This window comes from Scophthalmus maximus, chromosome 17 (genome assembly GCF_022379125.1).
Source record: "Scophthalmus maximus strain ysfricsl-2021 chromosome 17, ASM2237912v1, whole genome shotgun sequence".
NCBI classification, from domain to species: Eukaryota; Metazoa; Chordata; class Actinopteri; order Pleuronectiformes; family Scophthalmidae; genus Scophthalmus; species Scophthalmus maximus.
In genome coordinates this window covers 16,932,681-16,958,954 of record NC_061531.1, presented here as the reverse complement: position 1 = coordinate 16,958,954, position 26,274 = coordinate 16,932,681, and the positions used below count along the sequence as shown (strand labels likewise).

The window sequence follows — 26,274 nt, the reverse complement described above, 5'->3', positions numbered from 1 at the left end:
AGCTGGACGGCATGTATTTAGTTTGTGTGAGTATATGGGAGTTGCCGTGTTTCAGCACGCCAGGGGTGTCCCTCATTTCTGTAGTTTTCCATGGCAGTCCTCATAACATTTACATGCCTGCTGATCCGTAAACAGGGAACCCAGAAGAAATGAGTCACATTCCCTGGACAACACGTCCCTGAACAAACCAAAACAATCTGAGACTCTGGGCCTTCGGAAGTTCACTGAATATTCTGCTAACATTGGCCTAAGGGAGACTATTGGTGAATACTTAGTATCAAGATTGTTGTCTTTGGTCTGATATAACGCCAGCGTGCGTGCGTGCGTGCATCTGTAGGTGGGTGGGTGGGTGGACAAATGTGAGCGTCAGATCTGAGGAAAGTCAGGACTTCTTTGGAGAGTGAGGACATTTATGGACAGTCCTCACTTTGTGGCACAAGTTCAAAGAGTAACTTGAGGGTTTAGACTTGGGTTTAGGTTTGACGGTCAGATTTAGGTTTGGGTTAGGATTAGGTAAAGACAGAGCTGAGGGTGGGTAGCTATCCGGTTTTGATAGTTGAGGGCAAAGGGCGAGAGGGCATCCTGTCAATGAGTGAAGACATAAGTACAAACGTGTGTGTGTGTGTGTGTGTGTGTGTGTGTGTGTGTGAAAAGCTTGTAATTAAAGGTATTGCGCCATCTACTGGTGCAAAAACAAAAACATACTTAACTCATGAGTGTTTGTATCATTATATTGTTTTGATTCACCCTCAGTCATTGTTTTGACTTGGTAGAATTTTTTTAGGTAAATAGTAATTTCTCTGTTAAAAAGGTAGATTTGGAGTTATGTACAAGTTAATACATTATGTCAACAGAAAAGTATGAATTAAATTAAATTAAAGTGTGTGAATGTGGTCAAATCAAATAATTATATTGGGGGGGAAATATAAGAGTACAATAGTTCCTTATTCATATTTCCCTGCTGTGGAAGGGAGGCTCCTGTGCGGCTGCGTGCGCGTGTCCGACTCCACCGACGTGAACCCGCACGTAGCTGTCAGTAGGAAATGCAGGCGGCGGGTGTTGGATGTTCGCCTGTCGTCGCGCTTGGATAAAAATTAAACAAAGGAAGTCGTTTCCTCTGCGGGATGAAACCCGTTACTTCACGGGGTTGCGTGAATCGGACGGTTGCAGCGAGTCTGCATGTGTGACCGAGGTGAAGGGACGTTCGGGAGACGGCTAACGGCTCGGCTAGGCTAATCGGCGCTAATGCTAACAGCAACACAAGCCCCGAAACCAGCTAACCTAGCTTAGCTTGTAAGCTAGCACGCTACGCTACGCTCTCCGATCGCGGGACTTCTTTTTTCTTCTTCTGCTCATCCAGGTCCTCGTCCCGTTCAGCGGTTCCTGTCCGCCGATCTCGCTCTTTTGTGTCGTTGTTGTTTTCTTTTTCTTTCTCTTTTCCAATTTCACGGAGGAGGCTGCGGAACCGGAGCTGTGGCGGGGGGACGTGCGGACGGGAACCTCCTGGCTGCCCAGGCGGACGGATCACAGTGACACACGCCGGGTCGTGGGTGAGTTGGAGTTGGAGTTGACCGCGGGCAGCGGGGTGGACAAGGCCGTGGACGCTGCCCGGCCTGGGCCTGGCAGACAGACAGGCAGACAGACAGACAGGCAGACAGACAGGCAGGGAGGGAGGGTGTTGACTATTAGTAAACCGTCTCCCATCTCTGCTGAATAGGGAAGTTGTGTCGCGACGAGCTAGGCCTCCCGGAGAGGCTGCGACAACACAAAGTGTCCGGTGTTGTCATCGCTAGCAGGCGTCGACCTGCCTCATCGGCGGAATCCTGGATCCGCGTGGATTCGCAGGACGCGTTGTTGACACAAATATGATATATATATATATATATATATATATATATATATATATATATATATAATATTGCATGCTGCTGTGCCTCTGTGGACACCCCACCGCTTGAATAGCGAGATATTATCGTTGTTGTTGTTTATTAAGTTTTTTTTATTTATTATTTTTATAGTGTGATAGCTGCTGAGAGTGTGCTTTCTTTAAAATACAATAAAATAATGATAAATAAGATGTATACCCTCGCAAAGTTATTCTACTGTATGATTTATGCATCCTGTGTTTGGGCACAATAGGACATTTTTGCTGGACACATGTATTGTCATGGCAGTTTTTGTTGTTTTTGCATAATCAATATTTGACGTTACAAATTCAACCCAGGTCCAGGAGCGTTTGGGAATTAGGAGAAGTGCACATGGGGGCGTGTGTATGTCTGCAACAAATATGGCCCATAAATTACTATGTGTCAGTTCTTCAGCTTCTCTTTTCAAACGGCTTACTTCTTTATCTCGCGTGTCAAACGTTGACCTGTACAGTTTCCAGGCGCCTGACTTGTTGAGATGATTTGTATTTCTTTCCACTCTAAATTTGATTCCGATGTTGTCTATGATGATTTTACTAATATCTTTATTATTACTGAATTGGATAATGGCAAAATAGTCGTTCACCCCCATCTTTTTCTCTCTACTTTGGGGGGGAAAAAGTGACCAGAGAGAGTGGAATCATGGCTGAACTCTCCACCTTATCCGCATCACCTCCTGCGCTGGGGGATCCTCACGTGTCTCCCTCCGTCCCTTCGTCCTCGGCAGCGCTGCCTGTTCCCACCAGCTCTGCTCCGGAGTTTAAACCTAAGTCGGCCCTCTACAACGACAAAGCTTTGACTGGAAACACTCCTGCAGCGCAGTCGGGGCGATCACCCTCGACTCCCCGCCCACCCTTGAGTCCTCCGCAAATCACTGCTTACACCCCCCTCCCTTCATTGGTACACGAGGCTACTCTACAGGGAGAGGAATCGACAGGCAACGATGGAGACGCTGGAGCTCATGTCATTGAGCAGGAGACAATGTCCAGTGACCCGGCTGCTGCGGAGAACCTGAATACTGAAACGGGGCCACCAGCGCTATCAAGTGAGCCATCAGCTCAGAGTGAAGAGCCAAAGGCCTCCCCGTCTCCTGACCTCAATCCCGGCCCTAACCTCTACCCCAACGTGCATGTCACCCACAGCCCAAACCCTGTCATGGAAGGTGGTCAGTTTACAGCAGGCCAACCCCAAACCGCTGCAGATTCCAACCCCGCACCTGCTCCTCCAGCATCCACCAATACTGCAGCATCAGAAAAAACTGAAGAGGAGAAACCGCAGCCGCCTCAACAAGCACAAAACCCTGAAAATCAGCTTCCCCCTCTGTCAACAAAGCCCGACGCCCCCAGCGAAGCAGGGAAAGCAGAGCTGCCCAGCACCCCCGCCAGGAGCGAGCTGCCCAGCCCTCCTGCCATAGGCGAATACCCCAGCCCTTCTCTCCCACTGCACAACCCCAGCCCCCGTCAGGCCCCTGACACCCTCAGCTACCTGGAGTCAGCCAGCCTCATGTCGGGGACGTTGGAGTCGCTCTCCGGCCTGGGAGAGGACGGGAGCTCGTTGGGCTCGGACTCGGAAGTCAACGGCATGACTTTCAGGCGGACTGACAAATATGGCTTCCTGGGTGGGAATCAGTACAGTGACAGCGGGTATGTATTTAGGGCATTTACTAATAACTCACATTATTACTCACTGTTACACTATTTTATGTTAAGGTTCCGCGCAGTTAGTTAGTTCATTGTTTGCAATATTACACAACATGGCCCACACAGATGAATGTAAATTCTATCTGACCTATCTTCCTTTTAATCAACCACTTTGTCTTGTCCTAAGATCTTAAGTCACTCTGTCATCCATCTGCCCCAAAGACATCCTCATCTCTTCTTGGTCTCACCCTCTCTTTCCTGTCTTCCTCTTCCTCCTCCTCTCCTCTAAACATATCTCACTGTCCTTATCCCCCCCCCCCTGGTCTGACTCAGATAATGCTGAGAGCGTTCTTTGTGACTCAGTGTGTTCTGACTGTGTGACTCTGTGGTATCACCCCTCACACCCATGTGCTGTCTTCCTCTCTTTGGGAAAAAAATAGAAATCAGATTTGCTTCTACGTTTTCTGACAAGCTAATTGCTCTTCCACTGTTAAATAATTAAAGGTTTATTGATTTACCGTCAGCAGCGGCAGAGCAATCCAGTCAATATGAAGGATGTTCTGCATGTGAGCGATTTAAAGCAAAGGTTGTGCAAAGAGAGAAAGTAGTGTGGTCATGGAATTAGATTATTCATAGATTCTATAAACACAGAGGGTGTTATTTTTAGGAAATATTAAAAAGTAAAAAGACCTCATCACAGTTCTGTTAACGACGGTGTAATTTTGTATTATTCACTGTTGCAGAGAAAAGGAAGTCCGAGTTGAAGTTGCCAGACAGAGGGAGATGAAATGGATTGATATGTTCAACAACTGGGATAAGTGGATCAAACATCGCTTCCCGAAGGTACAGTGCACGTGGCAGCCCTTCAGATCTTTGTGTTGTGGGATCTATCTTAACATAGACAGTTTAGAAATTGCTGTGTCTTGAAATGTACTTGACATTGTGCTGCTACGTTATAGGTGAAGTTGCGCTGCAGGAAGGGCATCCCATCCTCTCTCCGATCCAAAGCCTGGCAGCTGCTGTCAAACAGCCAAGATCTCCTAGACGCCAACAGAGGGAAATTTGAGGTATCACATGTCATAATGTCTTTTTTTTTTTACTTTGATTTTTTTAAAACATATTTTGGATTAAACGGAGAGGCCAAATAAAGAAATGACACATATAGTGTTCATTACATATGGATTCAGACAGTTTCCTCCCCCCTCGTATTTCTGGGAAATAGGAGAAACAAGGGCGAATGTTCAAAAAAAAAGGAGCTTTAATCATTGTCCGTTTCACCCAATGTCTTTCACCGGTGTGTATACGATGGGAATAAGTCACCATTTATATGGAGGGTAACTTGTCAATACTGTCAATGCGAAGAGCCATGGTAGGGTAACATTCCTCTCTCTTGCAGGAACAAGGATCTTCAGGAAGTAGATATTTTACACAAACCTATCGCCATATCCCCATCAACACTTTCACCAAAACCACAAAAAGCAGAGACAACATCCTTTTTTTTAAATTCTGTAGCCAGTCCAAAATAAACGCCTGACATGAAAACATGACAACTTATCTTTCTTCTTTTCTTGAATCTGCTTTCTGGTTTGACAACATTTGAACATTTGATTGGCAGTGTTTTGATTTGGTAGCTGGCTCAAAGTTGGGGGGACCGTAGCACGGGAACTTGTTAGCTGAGCAGCCTAATTTGAGCTGCAGGGGTACTGAAGGGGCGCAGGCGCAGGGCCTTGTGAGCCGTAAGCCTCTTATCAGCACCGGTAATCCTGCCTGTCAGAGCTCTGCCCCCGTGTCCACCCTGAAGCGGGGTCGGGCCTCCGCCAGGTCCAAAGCAGTCGGCTTTGTTTTGTTTATGTTGTTTTTGAGAAAGAATTTCTCTCATACCTTTTTTATTTTTTATTCATGGTTTAGTCTCTCAAATAATAGCTGAGTAACTTAATTCCACAAGTTACTGAGAATTTATATAAAACTTGTTTTTTCATTTTTGTTTCTCTGCAGGAGCTGGAGAGGGAGCAGGGTGAGGCCAAATGGTTGGACATTATCGAGAAGGACCTGCACAGACAGTTCCCCTTCCATGAGATGTTTGCTGCCCGTGGTGGCCATGGGTAAAAAGAAGAACACGCTCGCCTTTAATCTATTTTGCACACCAGTAAAAACACTGAATGCAAGGCACAGATATTATCATTGCTCTAGCAGACAGGATTCTTGTAGTTTATTATTGATATGAATCTATAATAGCCTGGCAACAGTATCCATGATATATCTCTCAGTGAGTATACATGATTCCCACGGGGAAAACATCAGATGAAAGGATACAACCATGGAGTAGATATGAATTGAGTAAAATAAGCAGAACCAGCAATAATTCATAGAGCAACAATATCAGAGAATAAGATACCAACAGAGGAAATTAATGATAAATTAACTCACAAAACATAAAAAAATGATAGAAAAGTATATATTTTTTAAGATGGGTAGTGATTGAAATGCAATTAATGTTAATTTTTTTTCAACCAGCTTCCTGTGAGTTTGATTATCATTGATTTCAAGTATTTTGGTGGATTTGGCCACTGGATAATTGCTGGTGTTTGTTCACGCAGGCAACAGGATCTGTATCGGATCCTGAAGGCCTACACCATCTACCGGCCCGATGAGGGATACTGCCAGGCCCAGGCGCCCGTGGCTGCTGTGCTGCTCATGCATATGCCTGCTGAGGTGAGATTGGCACTGGGTCCATAGAGTTTTATCACGATCACTTTTTAAAACTTCATAAATACTGGAAGTGCTTTAATACTCTGTAAATGTGCAGAAAAACTATTAAAAAAGGCCTTCACACTTGAACAAGCATCACACAAACCTGTAAAATAGTTCAGGCACCAGTGTATGATTGAACGTGAAACAGAAGAATTTACAGCCAGATGTCAGATCAGCTGAGTAAACTCCCCCCGATCTTTGTTTACACCAACACACGTTTACTTAGAAATCATGTGTTTTGTGTTTATACCTCCTCAACCGACACGATTAACAGAGAGAGCGATAAACAAAACAGAAACTTAACTTCAATTGGCTCTCATTCCACTGAGGTTATCTGATTAAAAATAGTAGCCAGCAGACCTCAGTGTGGTGACACTTCATTGACTGGAGTATTTGAGTTACTTTGATAACGCTGAGGGCCGAGGCCAACCGCACATACCTGCATCTAATTTACTCCCACATATAAATGTGTGTAGACCATTAGGTGTTAACTTCAAGTAGCAGTTTCTTAATTTTACAGTTGCTATATTCAAGATTATTTGGACAATTGCACTTTTTTTTGTCTGACTATAAAACAAAGGCTTTTTAGTTTTAGATCATTTAAAATTGAAAAATCCAGTGGAGCTTTATGGATTTTACACTTTTACAATCATTTAATGAGGATGATGGCAATGATTTTGTTCATGTGTATCTGGCTAATTAATTGCGAACCCCTAAAGTATTTAATTCTCTCTATATTGATGTTAACCCACCCAAATTAAAGGCTCTTTAAATGTAGTGTCCATTATCTTATTTCCTATTGAATGTGCAGAAGCCTTTCCTGTCTTGACACAGCTAAGTGTGTGTTGTCAAAAGTTTCATCTGTTTTCTGTTAAAAGTAGGTCAGGAGAACTATGTTCATTATTATATTTTATATATATTAGTTTCCTGCTCACAACAAACACAGGAAGAAGGAGTGAATATTTAGTTAATGACTAATGTGCTTTTTGTTCTATTCTTAAAAAGATCCCCAGAAGACAAGCAGGAAACAACGGAGAGAATTGATAAAGCCGCTGCGCTTCAACCCTCTTGTTTCCTCTGGTGACATTTAAACCTCACGTGCAAACTCAAACGTAAACTCTCCACTTTTGCTCGTTTTTCACAGCAAGCTTTTTGGTGCCTCGTCCAGATATGCGAGAAATTTCTCCCTGGCTACTACAGCGCCGGGCTGGTGAGTGAACGAACGAACAAACAAACTCCCCTTCCGTGTCTCTCTCAGAACCTCCACATCCGTGTCTCTCTCAGCTTTTAGTGACCTGTCTTTTCTTTTTTTTTTTGTCTTTCTTAGGAAGCGATCCAGCTGGACGGCGAGATCTTCTTCTCCCTGCTGCGGCGCACGTGTCCGATGGCGTACCGTCACCTGAAGAAGTTCAAGATCGACCCGATCCTCTACATGACCGAGTGGTTCATGTGCATCTTCTCGCGCACGCTGCCGTGGGCGTGTGTGCTGCGTGTGTGGGACATGTTCTTCTGCGAAGGTATCGTTCATTTCTGCATGGTACATGGCACGTCTCTCAATTCTTTTCTTTTTTTTGAAACAGCGAGTGTTTATTTTTGACTGACAACCTAACTTTGCGTCTCTGGTTGTAGGAGTGAAGATCGTGTTCCGTGTGGGCCTGGTGCTGCTCAAAGAAATGCTCGGCTCCGTGGACAAACTTCGAGAGCTGCAGGGCATGTATGAAACCATGGAGCGTCTGAGGAACATTTCCCCTGAGAGTGTCAGAGAGGACATAATGGTACAGGAGGTGGGTCTTTCCTCGTCAGACATAAGTAAAATCTGCTTCTGTTTTCTTTTTTAACTCAGACACGAGTTATGAGTCACGTCGCCCTGCAGTTGCCAGGTCTAGTAATCTTCACTTCCTTCTTCTGTCTCGTCTCTTCCTTGTCTTGTCCGTGTCGTTGTGTCCAGATCATCATGATCCCGGTGACGGAGGCGCTCATCGAGCGGGAGTGCAGTGTCCAGGTGAGGAAGTGGCGGGAGTCCAGGGGCGAGCTGACGCACCAGCCGGGCCGCCGCCTCCACGGTACGAGAGCGATCTACGAGTACAAGCGACGGGCCGCCTCCATCAGTTCCGGCGGCAGCTTCTCCTTCCTGGGGAGCCCGATCCCTCCGCCGGGACCGCTCAGGGCCTCGTCCAGCCTCCTCTCGCTCCCGGGCTTCCGCAAGTCCAGGGTTCCTTTCCACTCCCAGACCAAGAAGGGTTCCTTCTCAGGGCCCTCTGGGATGGCGGGCCTGCCGCCTCAGGCGCCGCCCGCAGTAACATCGAGTCCCGGTCGAGGCCCCAGCTCTAAACCCCCCATTCCCCGGGGAGCTGGTCAGAGGGCACCAGCAGCTCAGGCTCAGAGCCCCTTAGTTGGGAGCGCGGCTGGCCCACCACACGAGCCGGCTCCGCCCTCAGACGGCAACACAACAGAGGGGCAGCTCGCAGCTTCGGCCCCGGCACAAAGCACATCGCCACCCAACACTCTGTCCCCCTCCCCTAAGAACGTCTCTGAGAAAATAACCCAGACTCTCCCGTCACCTACTGCGAACAACGCCCCCCTGACCCCGTGTCCCGATTCCGAAAAAGAAGCGGTGCCGACCGCCGATGCCACGACTGGAGAGGAAGACGGCAAGAAGAAGAAGAGGAGCAAAGAAGACAAGAAGAAGGAGAAGGAAGACGAGAGGAAAAAACTGAAGGAGAAGAAGGAAAAGGAAAAGGCAGAGAAGGAGAGGCTCCGGAGGGAGAAAGAGAGGCTGGAAAAAGAGAAGAAGAAAGGGGGGAAGAAAAAGGACAAGGGGGGAGGAGAGGCCGAGGACAAGAACGGAGCTGCAGCGGCGGCGGTGAGGGATTTGGCCTAGTTTTCCTCCCTGTCATTCCAGGATAATGAAAAAGGGACGATGGACAAAAAGAGAGAGGTCACGGGGAAGAAAAGACCCCCAGAATACAGGAATGATTAATATGAGGAGAAAAAAAAATGGGATGGCTTCCTGTACAACGCATCATTTCAAAGACTTAACGTAGTCGCAGGACTATGGTGGAGTAAACTGGACAGTGGTTTTAAAAGCACCTTTTGCTCAACGTTTCCTTCTTTCACCGTGTTTAATTAAGATGGGGACAAATTTCCTTTTTTTCCTTCTTTTTCAACTGGAGCATCGGCTGTGAAAATCTGAATCGTTTTTCAGAAGATTCACTGCAATTTTCTCTTAAGTTTTTAAAAAAGATAATTTTTTTCCCCCGCCTTTTTTGTTCTTTTAATCCGATCGATGGCAGTTTGGTTTGAGAGACGTCGGCACGTCAGAAGCGCGTGTTCCGCAGAAATATAGTTATGGTGCCATAGAATAATGTAAATAACACGTCTACCTACAGTGCATAGGATGTTGTTAGCACTCCACAAGCCCCCGTCTGTTCTCTCCTCCTGTGGACAGGTTATATCTACATGACTGGAAAAAAAAAAAAAAACAAAGCAGAAGAAAACCCCTGGAAGTCGTGTGTCAAACCCCGGCACCGAAGACAGAAATGCTTGTAACGTTGTTGAGGATTTGTATTTATTGTCATTGTTCAATGTCGTGAGTGTGTGTGTGTGCCTTAGTAGTGTAGTGAAACGTGTTGCTTGTTCTACGTGTGGCCTCCCTCTGCCTGCTTTTTTATTTTAATTTTTTTTATCTCATCGTTTGGATCCTCCGCGTGGTTCTTTTTCCCCAAAAAATATCTCTGACTTCCCCCTTTTGTCTGGAGTCAATCTGACCGGTGAGAGGGAGATCATTTTAAAAAAAGTCACACCCAGACGCCGTGTACTGTAGTGCAAGATATTTATATCAATATGTCACGTTTGTGTTTTTGGACATCTGAGAAAAAAACACAACAGGGAGATTCAGCGTTTTAATTCCAAGCCCCCAGTTTAAAAAAATTGTCTTGTGTCTGAGGTGCAGATTTCTTTTTGCAAAGAAAAAGCAGGTCCAACATTATCAACAAAAACAAGCATGCAATATTCCGCAGTGACGAACACACAAGTCTCTGCAGAGCAACATGTCCATCTTTGAAATTAGTATTATGTGTTTATTCAGCCAAATTTCAGTATGGGAGGGAGGAGAGGAGGTGAAGAACTCATTATTAGAATGTGATTATGAGTATTTTAAAGAGAATGAAGGATGATCTTTGCACTTGTGATCGTATCACAAAGCACCACTGAAGTCGTCCGCTCCGTTAACGCGCGGCCGGTGACGCAGAAACGCGGAAGAGTCTCGACGGGGGCCGTGACCTCGACGACCTCATAGGAAGCCAGTTGACGGGAGGTGCCGGGTGTGGTGCCAATGTAGCATTAACCTCTGATCTTTTGACCTCTGATGGGCTCTCATGTATTTATGTACAAAGCAGGTTAATTTAATCAAATATAGTATATTATGAATTATTATTATTATTATTATTATTTTGGATCTGAGTATTTTTCTATGTGTGTGTAAGAGACACCTGGCTGACTGGAAACGATGGCGTAGGCGTAGTTGTGTGTTAGTGTTCAACTTCTCGTTTGCTCTCGCACGCCGAGTCCTCGCGCTTTCACGCGTCGAACTGGAACGCACGTCTTCTGCCGTTGATGTTGTTGTTTTTTTTGTTGAGTTTTTATGGTTTTTTTCCGGTCACTGTTGGTTTCACGAGTCTCCGGCTACTGAAGTGCAGTATTAAAACAGACTTGAGTTGAAGGAGGGGGGTAAGCGGACAGAACAAACGACGAGCCGAGCGACGCCGACGGAACATTTGGGAGTCGAAGGTCTTAATGTAAAAATATACTAAAGAGGTGTGATTTTTGATTTTGGACTACTTCTTTCGATTGGAAGATCTTTAATAAGTCTTTCTCTGTCTCACCGAGTCGTGTCGTAAAACATTCGTAACGAACTACGGAACTAATAACTCCCTTAAAAAACTTATTTACACTCGGTGTCCTGTACTGTAACATATTTATGCATCATACAATGAAACAATGGCACTGAAACCCCCGTCAGTATATGAAGAATAGTGCCGGGTAGTTAGTGTAAAAAAAACTAAAACATAAAACAAACATCGATGCTCTTTAACTGTACTGTTTTTTCGTAGTTAAGGAATTAGAGGGACTTTCGTGTAACTGTAGCCAACATGTCCCCCTGTCGTCACTTATTTCATTTATAGATATTAATATCCCACAACCCTGAGTCAGCGAGGGATAACCTGAACACATCTATGCAAACCTTTCCTCCATCTTGGCTGTCGATTGTTTTTTTGGTGACAGCAGCACTGATTTCACCTCGGATTGTGACGATCAGCAGGAAAAAGAGGAGTTTGGTGTTCTTATTTATTGGAGCACACTTTCAGGCCCACGGACGACGACGCTCTCGGAGCGATAGCGTCCTCGCAGCTCACGTCCTGATGACGATATCATTTCCCGTGGAATCGGCACTTAGCTCTGCAATATGGAGTACGGATCAAACAAAATCACATTTCTATCAGGTCCCTCTGCACTGATCCTCAAAATGGTCTTTATTACATTAGATTGGGAACGAGCCGACTGATGCAAATATTGAAAGAAGCATTTCAGCTGTAGTTACTTTTTTTTCGATTCCTCCCGATGTCGTTGCGTCTTCTGTGTTTTTAAGTTTACATGATGTCACTCTGGCGGAAGTGAAATAAAATCCTAGCTAATTGAATTCATTCCTTCAGATCTACAACTGATGTATTTAATTGATGATGATGATAATGACATTTGTGATGAGTAATAAACCATAATATATTAAATCATCGTGGGGATTTCGACTTTGTTTGTGAGGAGGAGGATGTGATTCTGTTTGCATTTAACTCTTGATAAATTGATAAGAGCCGTGATGAAGGATTCCTGCCATTAAAAATCATGTGTGCCTGCATTTACATCGAGATATATATATATATATACATATATCGATGTATATGTTCTAAATTGACCATAGGTGTGAATGTGCGTGTGACCCTTAAAGGAACTAAAAATTGTTCTTTAAATATTTGGTCCAACTTTGAGTTCCACAAAGAACTTTTTTTTTTTTAGCAAGAGTTTCTTTAAAGAAGCCCCAAAGATTAGAAATATATGGTGCTTCAAAAAAAGGTTCTTTGAGGAACCCAGGGAGGTTATGTTTTCACCCGTGTCTGTTGATTTGCTCATTTGTCAGCAGGATTAAATTAACACTACCACCTAACCTGGGAGGTGGAGGATCAGGGATTATAGGGCCTGGGCCTGGGGAGAACTCATTACATTTTTGGTGCAGATGCCGAATAAGGATCCAAGAATTCTTTTAACGATGATTAAAAAAAGAGAGTAATTTATGGTGGCAGGCCACTGCTAATTTTCCTTTTACATTTCTACTATAAGAAACAAGATAATCACATCCAGTGTTGTTCGGACTTATTAAGTTATTCTACTTTTTGTTTTGTTTTGTTTTTTTGTTTGGTTATTGGCAGGATGATGTAAAAACTGCTTAGCTCATCTCCGCCGAATGAGGGATGGGGCCTCGTATCGGGGAGGAACCCGTTCGATTTGTAACATAGGAAACCCTTTCAAAATTTTACAGGTGATAATTCACTGGAGCATTTTTTGTTTCAAATATTATGTGTCTAGTTATGATCAGCGTCTGTATTTCCTCCTACAGGCTCCTGCCTGTGCCTGCGGGTGCGACGGAGCCCCACTAGGTGTCACTACACGTGTGTCCCTCAGTCCCACAGAACCACTGAACAGACACTATTGTACAAAAAGAAAGAGATTTTTATTCACATTTTTTTTTTTCTCCCTTTTATTCGTTACAGAGGAAAGAGTCCAGTCGCTGAAGTCGAGGCGGCTCACGGGGGAAGAGAGGAGGTGATTTTGACGGTTGCAGGAAGGAGCGGGGAGAGAGAAATCGAAGAGTTGAATGTTTTCTTTCGTCCCTTTCTCTCCTCTCCTTCGGTCAGTTTCTTTCTTTTTTTTCTTTACATTTCCAAAGGTGAAGGAAAGTTGCGGTCACTTTTAAAGCAAAGCAACTTCCCCCCCCCCCCTCTCTAAGCTGCCCTACGCTCTCCCCCCCTCTCACCTCCTCCATACCCAACAGGACATCTTCAAAATTTGGAATGAAGTCCTTGTATACACACAAAACACCCCGGGGGGGGGGGGGGGGGGGGGGGGGGCGGAAGTGACGGGGGCAGGACACAGATGTCGAGGTGAGAAGACAGAAGGTTGCGGTGATTGGAGATTGTGGATGGAAGATGTGTCTTTTTCACAAGATCATTTTTTTTTTTATTGAAAATCATCCCCATTCCCCCATAAGCACACGTAGAAAGCCCGCGGGCGTCGGCCCTCCCATGTGTCCCTGTGACAAAGTCTTTGGTTTGAACACATGAGCGAGCCGAGCCCGCGGGTTCGTTAACACAGAGGCCGAGCGAGGGAGGAGGAGGAGGAGGAGGAGAGGAAGGGGCTCAGGGAAGGCAGAATAGCAAAGGGATGGTTGTCTTTCTTGTCTTCTGGCCTTTTCTCCTTACTCCTCCTTCTCCTCTCCGTGTGTGATGACGTAGCAGATGTTCTTGTAGTCTACGTTGCCGGCGACATCTGGGGGGAAGGCGGACCACATGTTCTTGATCTGCGGGGCGACGAGGGAGAGTCACAGGTTATCAAGGTGTCGCCACCACCGGTACAGTGGACTAAGTTCAACGTGCTGAACAGTATTCCTAAGTGTTATATCAGTTTAAACGTTCAGACAACGTTCGACAAGCAATAATCTCTGTCTGAACATAATCTAGTCTGAAAAGTTTAATGGCAGATCTTTCCTAGGAAATGAAATATCTAAGACATAACAAGGATGTTATTTCCCAGCTGCCTAATGTGGACACAAAGGCACCACACACAGACAATAGTTGTCATTTTTTTCTTTTCTCTATTCTCTAAAATATGTTTTTTTAATTGTTACACAGTTAAAAAAAACAAAAAAAAAACTAACTGAATAATCTGATCAAATAAATGTGTGTTTACCTCCTCCTTGCTGAACCTGTCACACTGAGTGGTCAGGAGCTCCTCCAGGCTGCAGGAGACAAACAGGCAGATGTTTTAGGGGCTCGAAAATCAACATTGAAATAATATGAAAAAATGATTTTTATTTTTGTTGTTTGTTTTTTTAAAACAGAGAGAGGAAAACTGCTCACAATTCCTTCTTGATGCTTCCGGTAGCCTCGGGGTCCAGAACCTTGAAGGCGGTGAGAATGACGTCCTCGGGGTCGGCACCTGAAGGGGACACGAGGAAAAAAAAGGTCAATTAACAGGTAAACGATGGATGTTAGAGTTCCATTAGTAAAAGTGCAGATATAAGAATCATAACAAACGTAACGGCAGTGTGTCAAATTATTCGATTCATGTAAAAAAAAAAAAAAAAAATGGTTTGATGTATTAATAATTTGAAATACAAAGTGTAGCTAAATGTACTTCCACGATGTGGGGCTATACTCACGTATACTATTCGGTAGTTTGGTGTCAAACAGTGTATAAAACTATAAAGTCTACTAAGTGTACTGAGTGACGCCCACCCTTCAGCTTCTCTCCGAACATGGTGAGGAAGACGGTGAAGTTGATGGGGCCGCTGGCCTCCTTGATCATGGCCTCCAGCTCCTCATTCTTCACGTTCAGCTGACCTGCACCGCACACACAATTGGCCCGGATTAGCGACACACACATCTGCACACACATGTTTTTTACGATGCAGATAAGATGTGCTCCGGCCCGGTCACTCACCCATTGAGGCCAGCACGTCCCTCAGATCATCCTTGCTGATGATACCATCTCTGTTCTGGTCAATGATTGTGAAAGCCTGGAGGAGGATGGAGAAGAAGGAAGAGAAGAGGGGGGGGGGGGGGGGGGGGGGGGTTTACTGCTACTTGGAGGAGGAGGAGGAGGCCGTAAAATAAAAGACGGGGGTGAGGACGTCTGACGGGGCGAGACCTCTTCACACTCGCATGGACTCCTCCGTTAATGGCCAGCCCGTTTAGAAGTGACAGCTGGCCTATTATCTGTGACACAGTGCCGTGCAAATATTGTCCGAGGGATATTGTGTCGAGGGGGGACAAGGGGGGGGCTGCACCCAGGAAGTCGGCCCAGACTGTAGTGGTCTTGAGTGGGGTGGAGGTGGAGGCGGAGGCGGGGGTGGGGTGGGGTGGGGGGGTTTATAGTGACCCCCACTCTTTTCTTACATGTTAATTTGGGAACGTATCATCGGGGACCAGCTGTCTGATCTGCCAACTGAATCTCTTGGACTTGAACTCAATCGCCGATCGTGCTCGTCACCCCTCCCCCTTCTCTCTGTGCCACACACACACACACACACACCCTCTCACACACAAACTTCCTTTACAAACACCCCCCCCCCCCCCCCCCCCCCCCCCCGCGCCCCTCGCCCCCGGCTGCTATATTTCCATCTGTGCAACGTGCTAAGATCATCCCTAATCATCGTGCCGCGCATTCCCCTCGGTGGCACTCAAGACGCCTGTATCACTTATCACAGCGGGAATGTTTCCTCTATTCGCAGCACAGATCCCTCGGCAACACGGACGGGCGCCATCTTCATCCGATCTCTTGGCGGCACGTCCCTAATAAAAAAATCCCCATCTTCCTCGACCTCACTGGGCTCCGACGCGCTCCCCCATCGCCTCACTTTGACACTCGCTCCTGTTGCTCTCCGCTCGCTGTGCTTAGCTGTGATCTCGAGTGGACAACGCGTAGCGGTGTCTGGGGAGAGAAGTTCATCTTTAAAAGGATCTAATGTGCAAAAAGAAGATCTCTCTATCTTTTTTCGTTTGCATTATGAAATATCTGGGGTCCAGTGGTTGGACTTCACAGAGAGAGTCTGAGTCTGAGTGACAGCTGAGGGGAGGGAGGTCAAAGGTGAACAAAATGTTGAGAGCTTCAGATGGTGTCAGAAGTTTCAGAGCTCCTCCTAATGACATTCTCCTGCTTATTAAATTGCCATGGGAGCAGAAGGGGGGGGGGGGGGGGGGGGGGGGGGCGCTGCAAAATGGCAACTGCTGTGAAAATGGATCCGAGGGGCTTGTTGGACCAAACGCTAATTTTGGCCACGGCCTCGGAGAAATTAATAAACAAGAGATCACCGACAAGCTTTAAATACAATTCTTTTTCATCTGAGCAGAGGTAAACTTCAGACGCTGTAATCCGCCCGACCGCGGACGGCGCTCGCGCGGCGATGGCGTTTCAGGACCTCACCTCCTTGTACTCCTGAATCTGGCTCTGCTCAAACATGGAGAACACGTTGGAGGAGCCGCTGTCTCCTGCTGCCTGCCTCCTCTTGGCCTTCTTTGGTGCCTGCAAGACAAACACGTGATGGTGAGATGTTTGAAGACGGGACGGTGGCTCCCAAACATTGTGACTTGTACACCAGCGTCTGTCTGCATGTATCCGCCCCAAATTTTTTCTTTCTTGTTGTTTTATGACTTTTACAATAAAGTCTGAGAAGTTCAAACTAAAAAAAACAAAGATTAGAGGAACGTTTGGAATTAAAATGAGCGCAAGTTTTGTGGAGAAAAACTTATTTCCCGTCCAGTTAATCATCTCACAACCTCTCAGATTTATCTCGTGACCTCTCGGAAAGGCCCCTGACCCTCAGGTTGAGAACCACCACTCTTAAGAAGTTTATGATCTGACTAGGAGACAATATTCATACATCCTTCAGCTTCATTTTTTTTTTTTTTACCGTTCACGTGCAATTTGAGGTGCATCATGTCAAACAGCACATTAGTACCCGAGCATCCTTATAAACCGCATCGCCACGAAGAAACGCAGTTATCGCAAACAAAAAACATTCTAAAAATGTCCCTCTGGAAAAACTCGGTCTGCTAGAAGTGATGACAAATGCCACACGGGTTTCTTTTCGTTACGATTAATCTAGTTTTGCATTGAAAAAGCCGAGTTTAATCCAAAGGGCCGGTTCGATTCCCCCTGTAGAGGTATGTCCAGCAGCAGCGTGCAGAGGTGTGGGAACCCTGGTACTCACCATCTTGGGACGGTTAGAGTGGAGGTTTGGATGATAAAGAAAGAGAAGACAGGGTGAAGCCGCGTTCTACGTTCATCCCGGGGGGCTTATATACCCCGGCGCAGGCCAGTCTAACTTTAGCCACAGCCTCAAGTTTGGATCGGGATAAAAAAGAGGCAGAGGGTGAGAGAGAGGGGGAGAGAGAGAGAGGATGTCAAAGATGAACTGATGGCAGAAGTGGAGGAGACAGAATGGCGGGAGGGCGGATCACCTTACAGGAGATCAGAAATAGACCCAGGAGTCTTGGAATTAAGTAAACCTGATAGCTGAGGGACCATGCGGCGGATTTCGCAGTCCCACGTGGACTAATAAGGACATTCGGGACATAAATGCTTGCTGGACCGCTGGACAGCGTGTCCCCCACACCCCACCCCTCCTCACGATGTCCACCTCCGTCCGCCTGCAGAGCGGCGGCCACTCGCTGACTTTATTTTTGGTTTGTGATGTCCATTGCGATATGACAGACGGAGAACACGGGCATTCTATATGCTCAGCACACGGATGCGGCGCTGACCCTGTATGTGCACAGCTCGGCCTTCTTATTTTAAGGCCAGGATGCAAATGTCAAATTTGGGGATTTTCCCACAGAAGATGTAATGACACACGCGACGCAGGAGGAGTGGAGACAGACATGTAGACTGGTGTGACATTACATGTCTGATTCATTCCTCAGATGAATTAAAAAATGTATCTGTTCACACGCCCAACAATACGGAAGAAGACCTTTTTCTTTTATTCGTCTTTGACAGATGCACAAGGCAAAACAGTGGTGAAATAAAAAATAGTCTTATATCATGGGGTTATAAAGATATATATATGTGTATGCACATATGAGTTCAGTATAAATACTCACAGTACAGTTCATATTTAATGAGCGTCACTATATTGAGGATGCATTTGTTTATTAATTCATATTTCAAGAATCTATCATGAACCTTTATTTAAACTTCAGATTAACTTAATTAAGAATAATGTCCTGATTACACCTGTTAATTAACAAAAAACACTACAACCTCCACTACTACTACACATCTTTATCATTAACCAACATTTAGATTTTTTGTTTTGCCACCATCTTCTGTGGCATCATCATCATTCATCATCATTTTAGACTGTGGAGCAAAAAATAAATAATGGGAATTATCAAAAAGTAAAGCAAAAATGACTAATTATATAAAACTTAGAATTAGAAATAAAGAAAAGATCTTTAACCAGAATAAAAAAAAAGAAATCAGGTCCTTACTAAAATTATTAATAGAACAATGTCAAAACGTAGAAAGGTCCTGCATTCAAATTCCTACCGTATAAAAGTACATTAATATTATCTGCAAATTGTGTTTCGATTTATGTTCTTATTCTGTTTTATATACTTCTATTACTTTAGTTATTACTTCCTCTCATGCACTCATATGCAATTTCATGTTCCTATTCTATTTTGTATACTTTTATATACTAATTGAATATTTGATGTTCTTTCATCTGCTCATTTGTAAAAACACTTTAAATTGCCACTGTGCATGAATTGTGTAACATAAGGTGGTTTGGGTGGTACAGTTTATTCGAGGGGTCGGGGGGTCGGGCCCCCTCTGAAGGGTCACAAGATGAATCTGAGGGGTCCCGAGAAGAAAAAACAAAGTTCAACAACACATGATTTGTAAATTGTTGCTCAGTTTGACATCAGTTGGTTCAGAGCGATGTTTGTCGGTTGTCATTTCCAGGGCGAGTCGTGGCGTCAGGGTTAAACGGCCGACGACAAGTGAACGCAGCGTTAACCTCTGGCTTTCTCATCACTACAAAGGTGTGTGTCCAGTGATTAGCCTCGGTCATGAACACTTTCCCACCTGTTTGCCCCGGGCTCCCCTCTTGCCCCCCCCCCCCCCCTCCTTACATATATATGGATTACTGGGCAGAGTGATGGCAGCAGACATTCCCAGCAGAACATAAAAGGGACAGCTGAGCGCGACCGAAATAGCTAAATAAACTTGACAGTCTGCCAACGCGGCCGAGGCCCCGAGAGCAAAACGCCTTCTCCTTCATTTGTTTTGTCGGTGTTTTTGTGTCCAAATTTACCTCCGAGATAATCTGTCTTCCAGCTCACCAACAACTCTGTTAATCTCTTCTATTGGATGAATTTATTTTCGCTCTCGTCGTCCTCGTGGCTGTTTGTGTTTCCACTGATCTTCCTCTCCCCCTGACAAGTCGGACGCGGCCGGCGATGAGTCACGCGTCTGCGCTCCTCCTCGCTGGTTTCCACTGGATCAGACAGACGTTTGTTGTTCTTGAGCGTTTCGGGACACCCAGAGCCGGACGACAACCGAGCCGCCAGTCCTGCCCTTTGAGTCCCCGTTGACCTTTGACCTCTGGTTCACATGGTTCACCACCTTGTCGTCGGAATGCAACGCGTCACGCCACATGTTTTACCTGTCACTTTTACTTTTGGAGTGATGGTTGTCATTTTGAACTTTGAAACAAAAGCTTTGGTGGAACGTGTGGAAGCATTATAGGCGGTGAAACAACTGAACGTGATGAGGTTTATTAAAATGAAGAGTCCTCTAATCCTGCAAAATTATACTCAACAATCCCTCTGTTTATTCAAAAGTTTATGGATTGTTTGTCAGCCGGGTTTGACATTATTTTACCACCTTAATAATTTACATGACGTTAGCTATGTTCATATTCATCCTATTATGTCTAAGCTCATGGCAATAACGTTTTTTCCACCTTTCCCTTTTTTCTGCAGTTTTTAGAAGACATATATTTTAACAATTTGATAATAATAATGATGACAGAAACTGTAATATTCTTTGTGTCACAAGAGTTTAAGCGTAACCATCTTAAACAATATGAAGTTTTTTTTAACCTTGTGTGCATTATCTAATATTTTTCTCTTCAGTTTTATATATATATTTTTACAAGTTATAGATAAATGCTTTGTTGCCAAGGAGTGTCAATGATCCTGATTCTCAAATCAGTCTTGAATAAGTAATTAATTAGTTAGCAAAAAATTGAAAATAGGACAAATAAATATCACATTTATTGTGATGCCCCAGAAATCAGAGCAGGAGCGTTCCTCTCCATCTCCCCTCAAAAATACACCTCGACCTAACATGTCTATAAGATCATCTTATTGACTTATTTTAAATTAATTTTGACAGATTTTGTCCTTTCTACATATCATGAGTCACAACTAATTCCTTGATGTGGGATCATCACAAATGTGTGAGAGAGAAAAAAAAGGGGTCTGTCCTCATGATGTCTGTATATGTTTCCATACAGATGTGTGTACATTGCAGGGGGCCGTCGCTGTAAAGCGAAACCTCCTGCCACGCTCCTCTGAGGCCGTCCATCATTTTTCTCAGGAGGATCGGTATGTCTGTCTGTAGGGTCTGGAATGTGAGGAACCTCCCAGCTTGACCTGAGCGGGACGACCTCGAGGTTTGTTATCTTACACTCAGGTTGCCCTGTTTTGTCATTCGATTCCATCCGGGGGTTCCGTTTCAACAATCGCCATACAGTAAATCTTCGGTCGGTTATGAGCTTCTACTATTTTTTCCAGTCGGGTGGGATGGAACTTGGAAGAGGAATGGCAGCTGCACAAACGGCATAGTTCAAAAATTGTATTGAAACTATGATGCAATGATACGATCATGTCACGAAGGATGTTGCTTTGTCTCACTAACGCAGAGGGATTTAATAGACATTACAGTCAGACATGTTGTAATGATCCAAGGACAATGAGGAGGGTAACTTCATTAAAGGATTTTTCTGTCTCTTGCATATTTTGGGGGGGAGTATGCAGACGCCTATAAATCACAGTTCTATTTCTACATAATTAACAGCAGTAAGATTAAAACCCTGCCTCCAGTTTCCACGCACTGTGCCTGCAGCACCCTCTGCTGTTCACCTTCACACTTGCAATATCCCAGCTTCCCCTGTGTTTCAGAATTTCCCTCAAATGTCCTCGTCTAATGTAAGAAAAAAAGCAATCTTCCCCCACACTGTGACACGCAATGTCCGCGTCCGCTTCATTCTGCTGAAGAGAATCACGTCTTTAGTCGAGACAAATATTCAAACATCCAGAATCAGAAATACTTAATTGATCCACAGGAGACATTGGGTATTTCTTTACAACTGTAAAAGTAGACAAAATCTTTCTGTATGTTTCTTTTTATGTTTTAAAACTTTATGATCTCGACCAGAGGCCAAAATTGTCTTGTGGAATCAGTATGTTCAACGTTTTACCAACCTACGTTTCACCCGTCAATCACCCGTAAAGCACTTTGAATTGCATTTGATTTGTTTGACAGGTGCTATATAAATAAAGTTTGATTGATTGGTTGATTGACTGATTGATTGATTGGTTGATTGATTGAGCTACAGGGTTGTGTGTTAACACGACACTTAACAGATGATGAGACATTCAAGTCTACAGATGAATTTTATTTTTCCAATGTAATGAAAATATATCATTCTCTTACTTAATACTGTATCATAAAAGCCTTTTTTCATGCCATGGATGAAATGAGTTGCATCACATGTGAGCACTTTAATCAATGTGCAACGTGATCAAAGAAGTCGTGACTGAACTGCGGTGAGATGTTTCAGTTTCTAGTTTCATGCTGGGACGCGAACACAACAGAGCCATTGTTGATGCTAATAGCAACACAGTGTTTTTCCACTGTGATGAAGGCAGACTGCTGTGAAAGGGCCTTATCTGCTCTCTGCGTGGATGTTTCTGTTTCACCCTAGTTTCATCTCGTGCAGAGACGAGAGTCTGACAAGTTCCCACTTCCTGTGCGATAATTCACACATCGATGTGGTCAAAGATGATCAGGTGAACCTGAGATGATCTGCAGGTGTCTGGGCCTCAGACACTCTGATGCAGGAAAACTCAAAACACTTCAGGTTCACTTCCTCTTTGATACACATGAATCGTTCCATCTCAGTTCCTCCTATTGAGTTTCTAAACTGTCAGGTTTTTTCTTCTTCTTCCCTTTCTCACCCCAGGTCGATGAGATCTCCTTCCTCTCGGGCCCGTCGACCGCTCAGCCAGTCCTCTCTCGCTTTCCTCACCTCCTGGCCGTAGTAGTCGTGGAGTTTGCTGAACTCCTCGAGCGAATCGAAACCCACCAGGGGCCACTCGCCGTACGAAGGCGCCGGCCCGTTGAGCGGTGTGACGAGAGCGTTTCTCCGGGGCCACAGTTTGGGGGACTTTTTGGCGGCCACTCTGGTGGCTGTCGAGGGCGCTTGCAAGACGGCGCTGGCACTGAAGCTCCTGGTCTCCCTGACCGCCGCCGCGGGCCCCGGTGCGGGGAGGAAGACGCTGGTGGGCGGGGACTGTTTGAGGGCACCGACCGAGGAGCGGTGATGGGACCCAGCAGAGCTTTGTTGCTGTTTGGCCTCTGCAGATAGAAACAGGAATTTAAGAAAAGGCAGTTTAAAGGTGACATGTTATGCTCATATTCAGGTTCATCCTTCGAATTTGTGTCACCACTTGAAAAGGTTCACACGCTCTAATGTTCAGAAAAGGCATCCGTGTCCTCACTGCCTTATTCCTGCAGCTCCTCTTTTCACCCTCTGTCTAAAAAACGCCTGGATTTCTTTTAGCCCCGCCCCCTCCTCCCGATAACCCCCAGTCTGCTCTGATTGGCCAGCCGGCCCCAGTCTGTTGTCTGTGATTGGCTCAACCGATTTCAAAAATGTGTACGGAATTCCACGCCCCTTCGCCAGAGAAGTGGAAGATTCTCAGATTGAAGGCGGAGTTTACCCCCAAAAGAGTCCAACTGTGACATCACAGTGGGAGAGAAATCTGAAGCAGCTGTTCAGAGCCGGGCTGTAGGGGTTTTAGCCAGCTCACAAAAAAACGACCGGGTGGTTTTTTTTCACAGTTTGTTGGCCGGCAAAATAGACCCATAATAGACAAAAGGTTTTTGAATAAAGGCACCAAAAGAAATAAACTTCCATCTTTAGAAATGGGTCCACAACTCACCATCGTACTGCCTCTCCAGGTCTCTCACCAGCAGCGAGAGGTAACAGTGACTGGCCGACAGCAGAGCTTTCACCCAGCTCTCCTGAGTCTGACGGTCCACCGCCGCGAACCTGTACGTCTTGAGTCCGGTGCCCTCGAACGCCAGGGAGAGGGCGAACTGCCCGTCGGACTCCGAGCGTCTCACCGCGCAGCCCTCCAGCACGATGACGCCCTGCAGGTGTCGGTCGGCCGGCCGCTCCTGGTAGAAGAGCAGGTTCGCCTTCAGCACGAACCACCGCCGCTGGTAGCTGGCATTTCGCTCTTTCTGCAAAGACGCGCGACAGGAACAGCGAGGGGAAGGATTATTGCGTTTGCTGTCACGCGGAAAAGATTCAGTCATTTGGATTTTGTCTGTGCTCTTTGTCCCCCCCCCCCCCCCCCCCCCCCCTCACCTTTTTGTAGAGATATCCTTCTTTATCCACTGGAGACGTACACGATAGATAATGGGTCAAAATCTTCTCATGGAGCTTCATCCCAAAACCTGAAGAAATTTGGAAAGGAATTTACTGAGATTGGAAATTATTTAAATACATCAATGGAAATCAGATTTTCATCAGCTCTCCCATTTCTTGTGTTACATTATTTACATTCAGTAAAAGTTTGAAGTGTTGGAAAATAACTAAGTACATAAATCCTGTACTTAATTTCAATTTTGTGCTACTTTTATTCTTTTATACTTCTACTTCTACAGGAAATATTGTTGTTTTTTACTCAAATCTTACTTACTTAAGATGAAGATCTTGCATTTTGAAATCTACCAGAAAGAATTACCAGTGGTTAACCATCACATGACCCCTCAGACTTGTTCTTGATCATGTGACCCCTACGTGTTGGGAACCACGGCAACAAACTAGTACAAAGATTAATTTTAAATAAATATTGAATTAGCTTCAACAGATCTTTAGTATCATTGTCAATAAGAATATGAGAGGACTTCAGAGGACACTGATAACCTTCTAGACAGATAGATAGATAGATAGATAGATGGATAGATATGACTACCCAATAACAATAATAAAAACAGTGATTGAGACTTACCTCTGTTGTATGTGGAATCCTTCACATGGTCACTTTAACCTTCCTCACAGCCCCCCTGTATTTTCATTCACAGATTCACAGATATTTTCAGTCGTCGTCGTTCCGCAACAGGGAGCCGATTGTTTTTGTCCTGCTCCGTTTCAACCAGATCCAGAGGATGCTTGACTGTATCGCTTCAGGTTACTACCACTGGTTCTCCCTCGGGTACGAGAGGGCGAGTTGTTGAAATATAAATAACTCTCGACCCACTTCCTGGTAACAAAACCCCGACACGTTACACGCGCTCTCCTCTATGCCTGAGTCTACCTTGAGCTGAAGAAGGGTCATCCGCAGCCGAACACAAACCTCCCTGACGAGAGGCTGCTGTACCTGGAAGTGAAGATGCTGGATGGTTGAGGTCTGATGCTTCCACCTCAGCTCTCTCACTTCTGCAATTTGTGTCACTTTTCAAGAAGTGAGATGAGTGTTATTTGGATCCCACGCATCTTCAGGGAAATGTACAGAGCTTCTTTTAAATACGTGAATATTTATATTTTTGAAACTAGTACCAATGTTGGTTTCCTTAACAGGTCAAATCAAATCTGAATACAAGAAAATGACCTTTTTAAAAATGTTGTTGCGTCTATTCTCGTCAGCCTCTCATCCTTTTTATCCTAATGGACCTCAAGGAATTTAAAATCTAAACGAGTCCAAAGTGTTAAGACTTACAAGGACTTGCCTTATAGACTGTGGGGCCCTTCCAGTTCCTATACAGCAGCACGTCCCCACAGGCTGAATCAAGTGCTAAAAGAAACTTGAGTCAACTCATGGCCAAACATATGTATTATCCTCCGTGTAAAAACTTGCTGCCGGGTTTTATTCACATATTCAAGCAAAAGACAGTTTGGAATTCCTTCACATAAGGTTTATTTAGAAAAAAAAAACTTTATGATATGAAACAACATTTTTACGGCATTACTTTAGTTTACACTTTATACAATGAGTTATAGGCCATCAAATGTTTGATGGTTTGCATGATTTTCCTATGCAGCTGTATGTGTGCATTATACAACACACACACACGCTCGGTTGTGCTATTTCGTTTTTCTCAGAGCAAAAAATATATACATTTGTTAGTTGCTTTAGCACATTTGTTGTCAACTTCAAACAATCATTGAAGAATCACGATCAGAATCATCAAGTTGATGATGCCCCACAGATTAATGTTGCTATCTCAGTAGAGCGGATATCATTGTTATGGTTTAATAAGTCAGGCCTCCCAAAAGTGTACTGTATTGTACTGTATTTTCCCGAATAATGATATAATAATGTTGCCTATAAAAAAAACTGAAAATAAAACTTTTCTTTGCCTCTTTCAAATTAACCAGAATATAATCTGATGCTTATACTATTATGTAAAAGAATGAATAGCACATGTGCCGCTGCTTCCTTTACTAAATATAAAAATAAAAACATTTAGTTCTTGAACCGTTTTATTGTTTTAACTCGCACTCAAGGGCAATTATATATTAACCTCACTTTGTAAATATGTATGTATTATTTTTTTAACTGTTATTTAACACTGCATAATTACATGACTCAAGCAATCAATGGAGTATGAAAAGATTATCTGAATAATTTATCAACTGAATGGTTACAACGTGACAGTAACATGAGAAGCCTGCATGTGACATCTCATCTCCACTCCTCACCAGGTATTGTTTTTATACTGTTATTCAACATAGCATAATTACATGACTCACACAATTATTGAAGTATTAAAAGATTATTGGATTAATTTATTGACAGAACAGTTATTTTTATATACTATGGTTA

The 26,274-nt window shown here is 44.5% G+C and overlaps 3 protein-coding genes across 4 annotated transcripts; 1 reads left to right on the top strand and 2 right to left on the bottom strand.

The window, feature by feature from the left end:
- The first annotated feature begins 1,005 nt into the window (after nt 1-1,005).
- Nucleotides 1,006-12,102, top strand: LOC118288697 (TBC1 domain family member 10A). Of its 2 annotated transcripts, none has more exons than XM_035615064.2 (10): nt 1,006-1,550; nt 2,548-3,568; nt 4,309-4,408; nt 4,525-4,632; nt 5,561-5,667; nt 6,163-6,277; nt 7,461-7,526; nt 7,644-7,833; nt 7,946-8,100; nt 8,265-12,102. In XM_035615064.2, exons 2-10 carry the CDS (start codon nt 2,568-2,570, stop codon nt 9,195-9,197), a joined length of 2,775 nt encoding a protein of 924 aa, XP_035470957.1. In that variant the 5' UTR covers nt 1,006-1,550; nt 2,548-2,567; the 3' UTR covers nt 9,198-12,102. The 2 variants fall into 2 exon arrangements, with proteins under 2 accessions (XP_035470957.1, XP_035470958.1); XM_035615065.2 differs by having other exon boundaries at nt 2,537-3,568.
- A 976-nt stretch (nt 12,103-13,078) lies between these two features.
- On the bottom strand, nt 13,079-17,510 carry mylpfa (myosin light chain, phosphorylatable, fast skeletal muscle a). Its single transcript, XM_035615682.2, has 7 exons — nt 17,355-17,510; nt 16,568-16,666; nt 15,086-15,161; nt 14,881-14,985; nt 14,503-14,581; nt 14,333-14,381; nt 13,079-13,943 (listed from the first exon to the last, which is right to left on the bottom strand). Exons 1-7 carry the CDS (start codon nt 17,355-17,357, stop codon nt 13,842-13,844), a joined length of 513 nt encoding a protein of 170 aa, XP_035471575.1. The 5' UTR covers nt 17,358-17,510; the 3' UTR covers nt 13,079-13,841.
- A 4,302-nt stretch (nt 17,511-21,812) lies between these two features.
- pheta2 (PH domain containing endocytic trafficking adaptor 2) lies at nt 21,813-24,875 on the bottom strand. The gene is made up of 4 exons (XM_035615680.2): nt 24,460-24,875; nt 23,814-23,902; nt 23,383-23,686; nt 21,813-22,795 (listed from the first exon to the last, which is right to left on the bottom strand). Exons 2-4 carry the CDS (start codon nt 23,892-23,894, stop codon nt 22,392-22,394), a joined length of 789 nt encoding a protein of 262 aa, XP_035471573.2. The 5' UTR covers nt 23,895-23,902; nt 24,460-24,875; the 3' UTR covers nt 21,813-22,391.
- Between the last annotated feature and the right edge of the window lie 1,399 nt (nt 24,876-26,274).

Coding starts and splice junctions, on each gene's coding strand:
- mylpfa (XM_035615682.2), bottom strand. Junction 14,382..14,502: donor GGAAGCATCAAGAAGGAATT/GTGAGCAGTTTT, acceptor TGTCTCCTGCAG/CCTGGAGGAGCTCCTGACCA. Junction 13,944..14,332: donor ACAGGTTCAGCAAGGAGGAG/GTAAACACACAT, acceptor GTCGCCCCGCAG/ATCAAGAACATGTGGTCCGC.
- pheta2 (XM_035615680.2), bottom strand. CDS start 23,894: ATGAAGCTCCATGAGAAGATTTTGACCCATTATCTATCGTGTACGTCT. Junction 23,687..23,813: donor AAGGATATCTCTACAAAAAG/GTGAGGGGGGGG, acceptor GCGTCTTTGCAG/AAAGAGCGAAATGCCAGCTA. Junction 22,796..23,382: donor CCTGGAGAGGCAGTACGATG/GTGAGTTGTGGA, acceptor TTCTATCTGCAG/AGGCCAAACAGCAACAAAGC.
- LOC118288697 (XM_035615064.2), top strand. CDS start 2,568: ATGGCTGAACTCTCCACCTTATCCGCATCACCTCCTGCGCTGGGGGAT. Junction 5,668..6,162: donor GCTGCCCGTGGTGGCCATGG/GTAAAAAGAAGA, acceptor TTGTTCACGCAG/GCAACAGGATCTGTATCGGA. Junction 7,527..7,643: donor GCTACTACAGCGCCGGGCTG/GTGAGTGAACGA, acceptor TGTCTTTCTTAG/GAAGCGATCCAGCTGGACGG.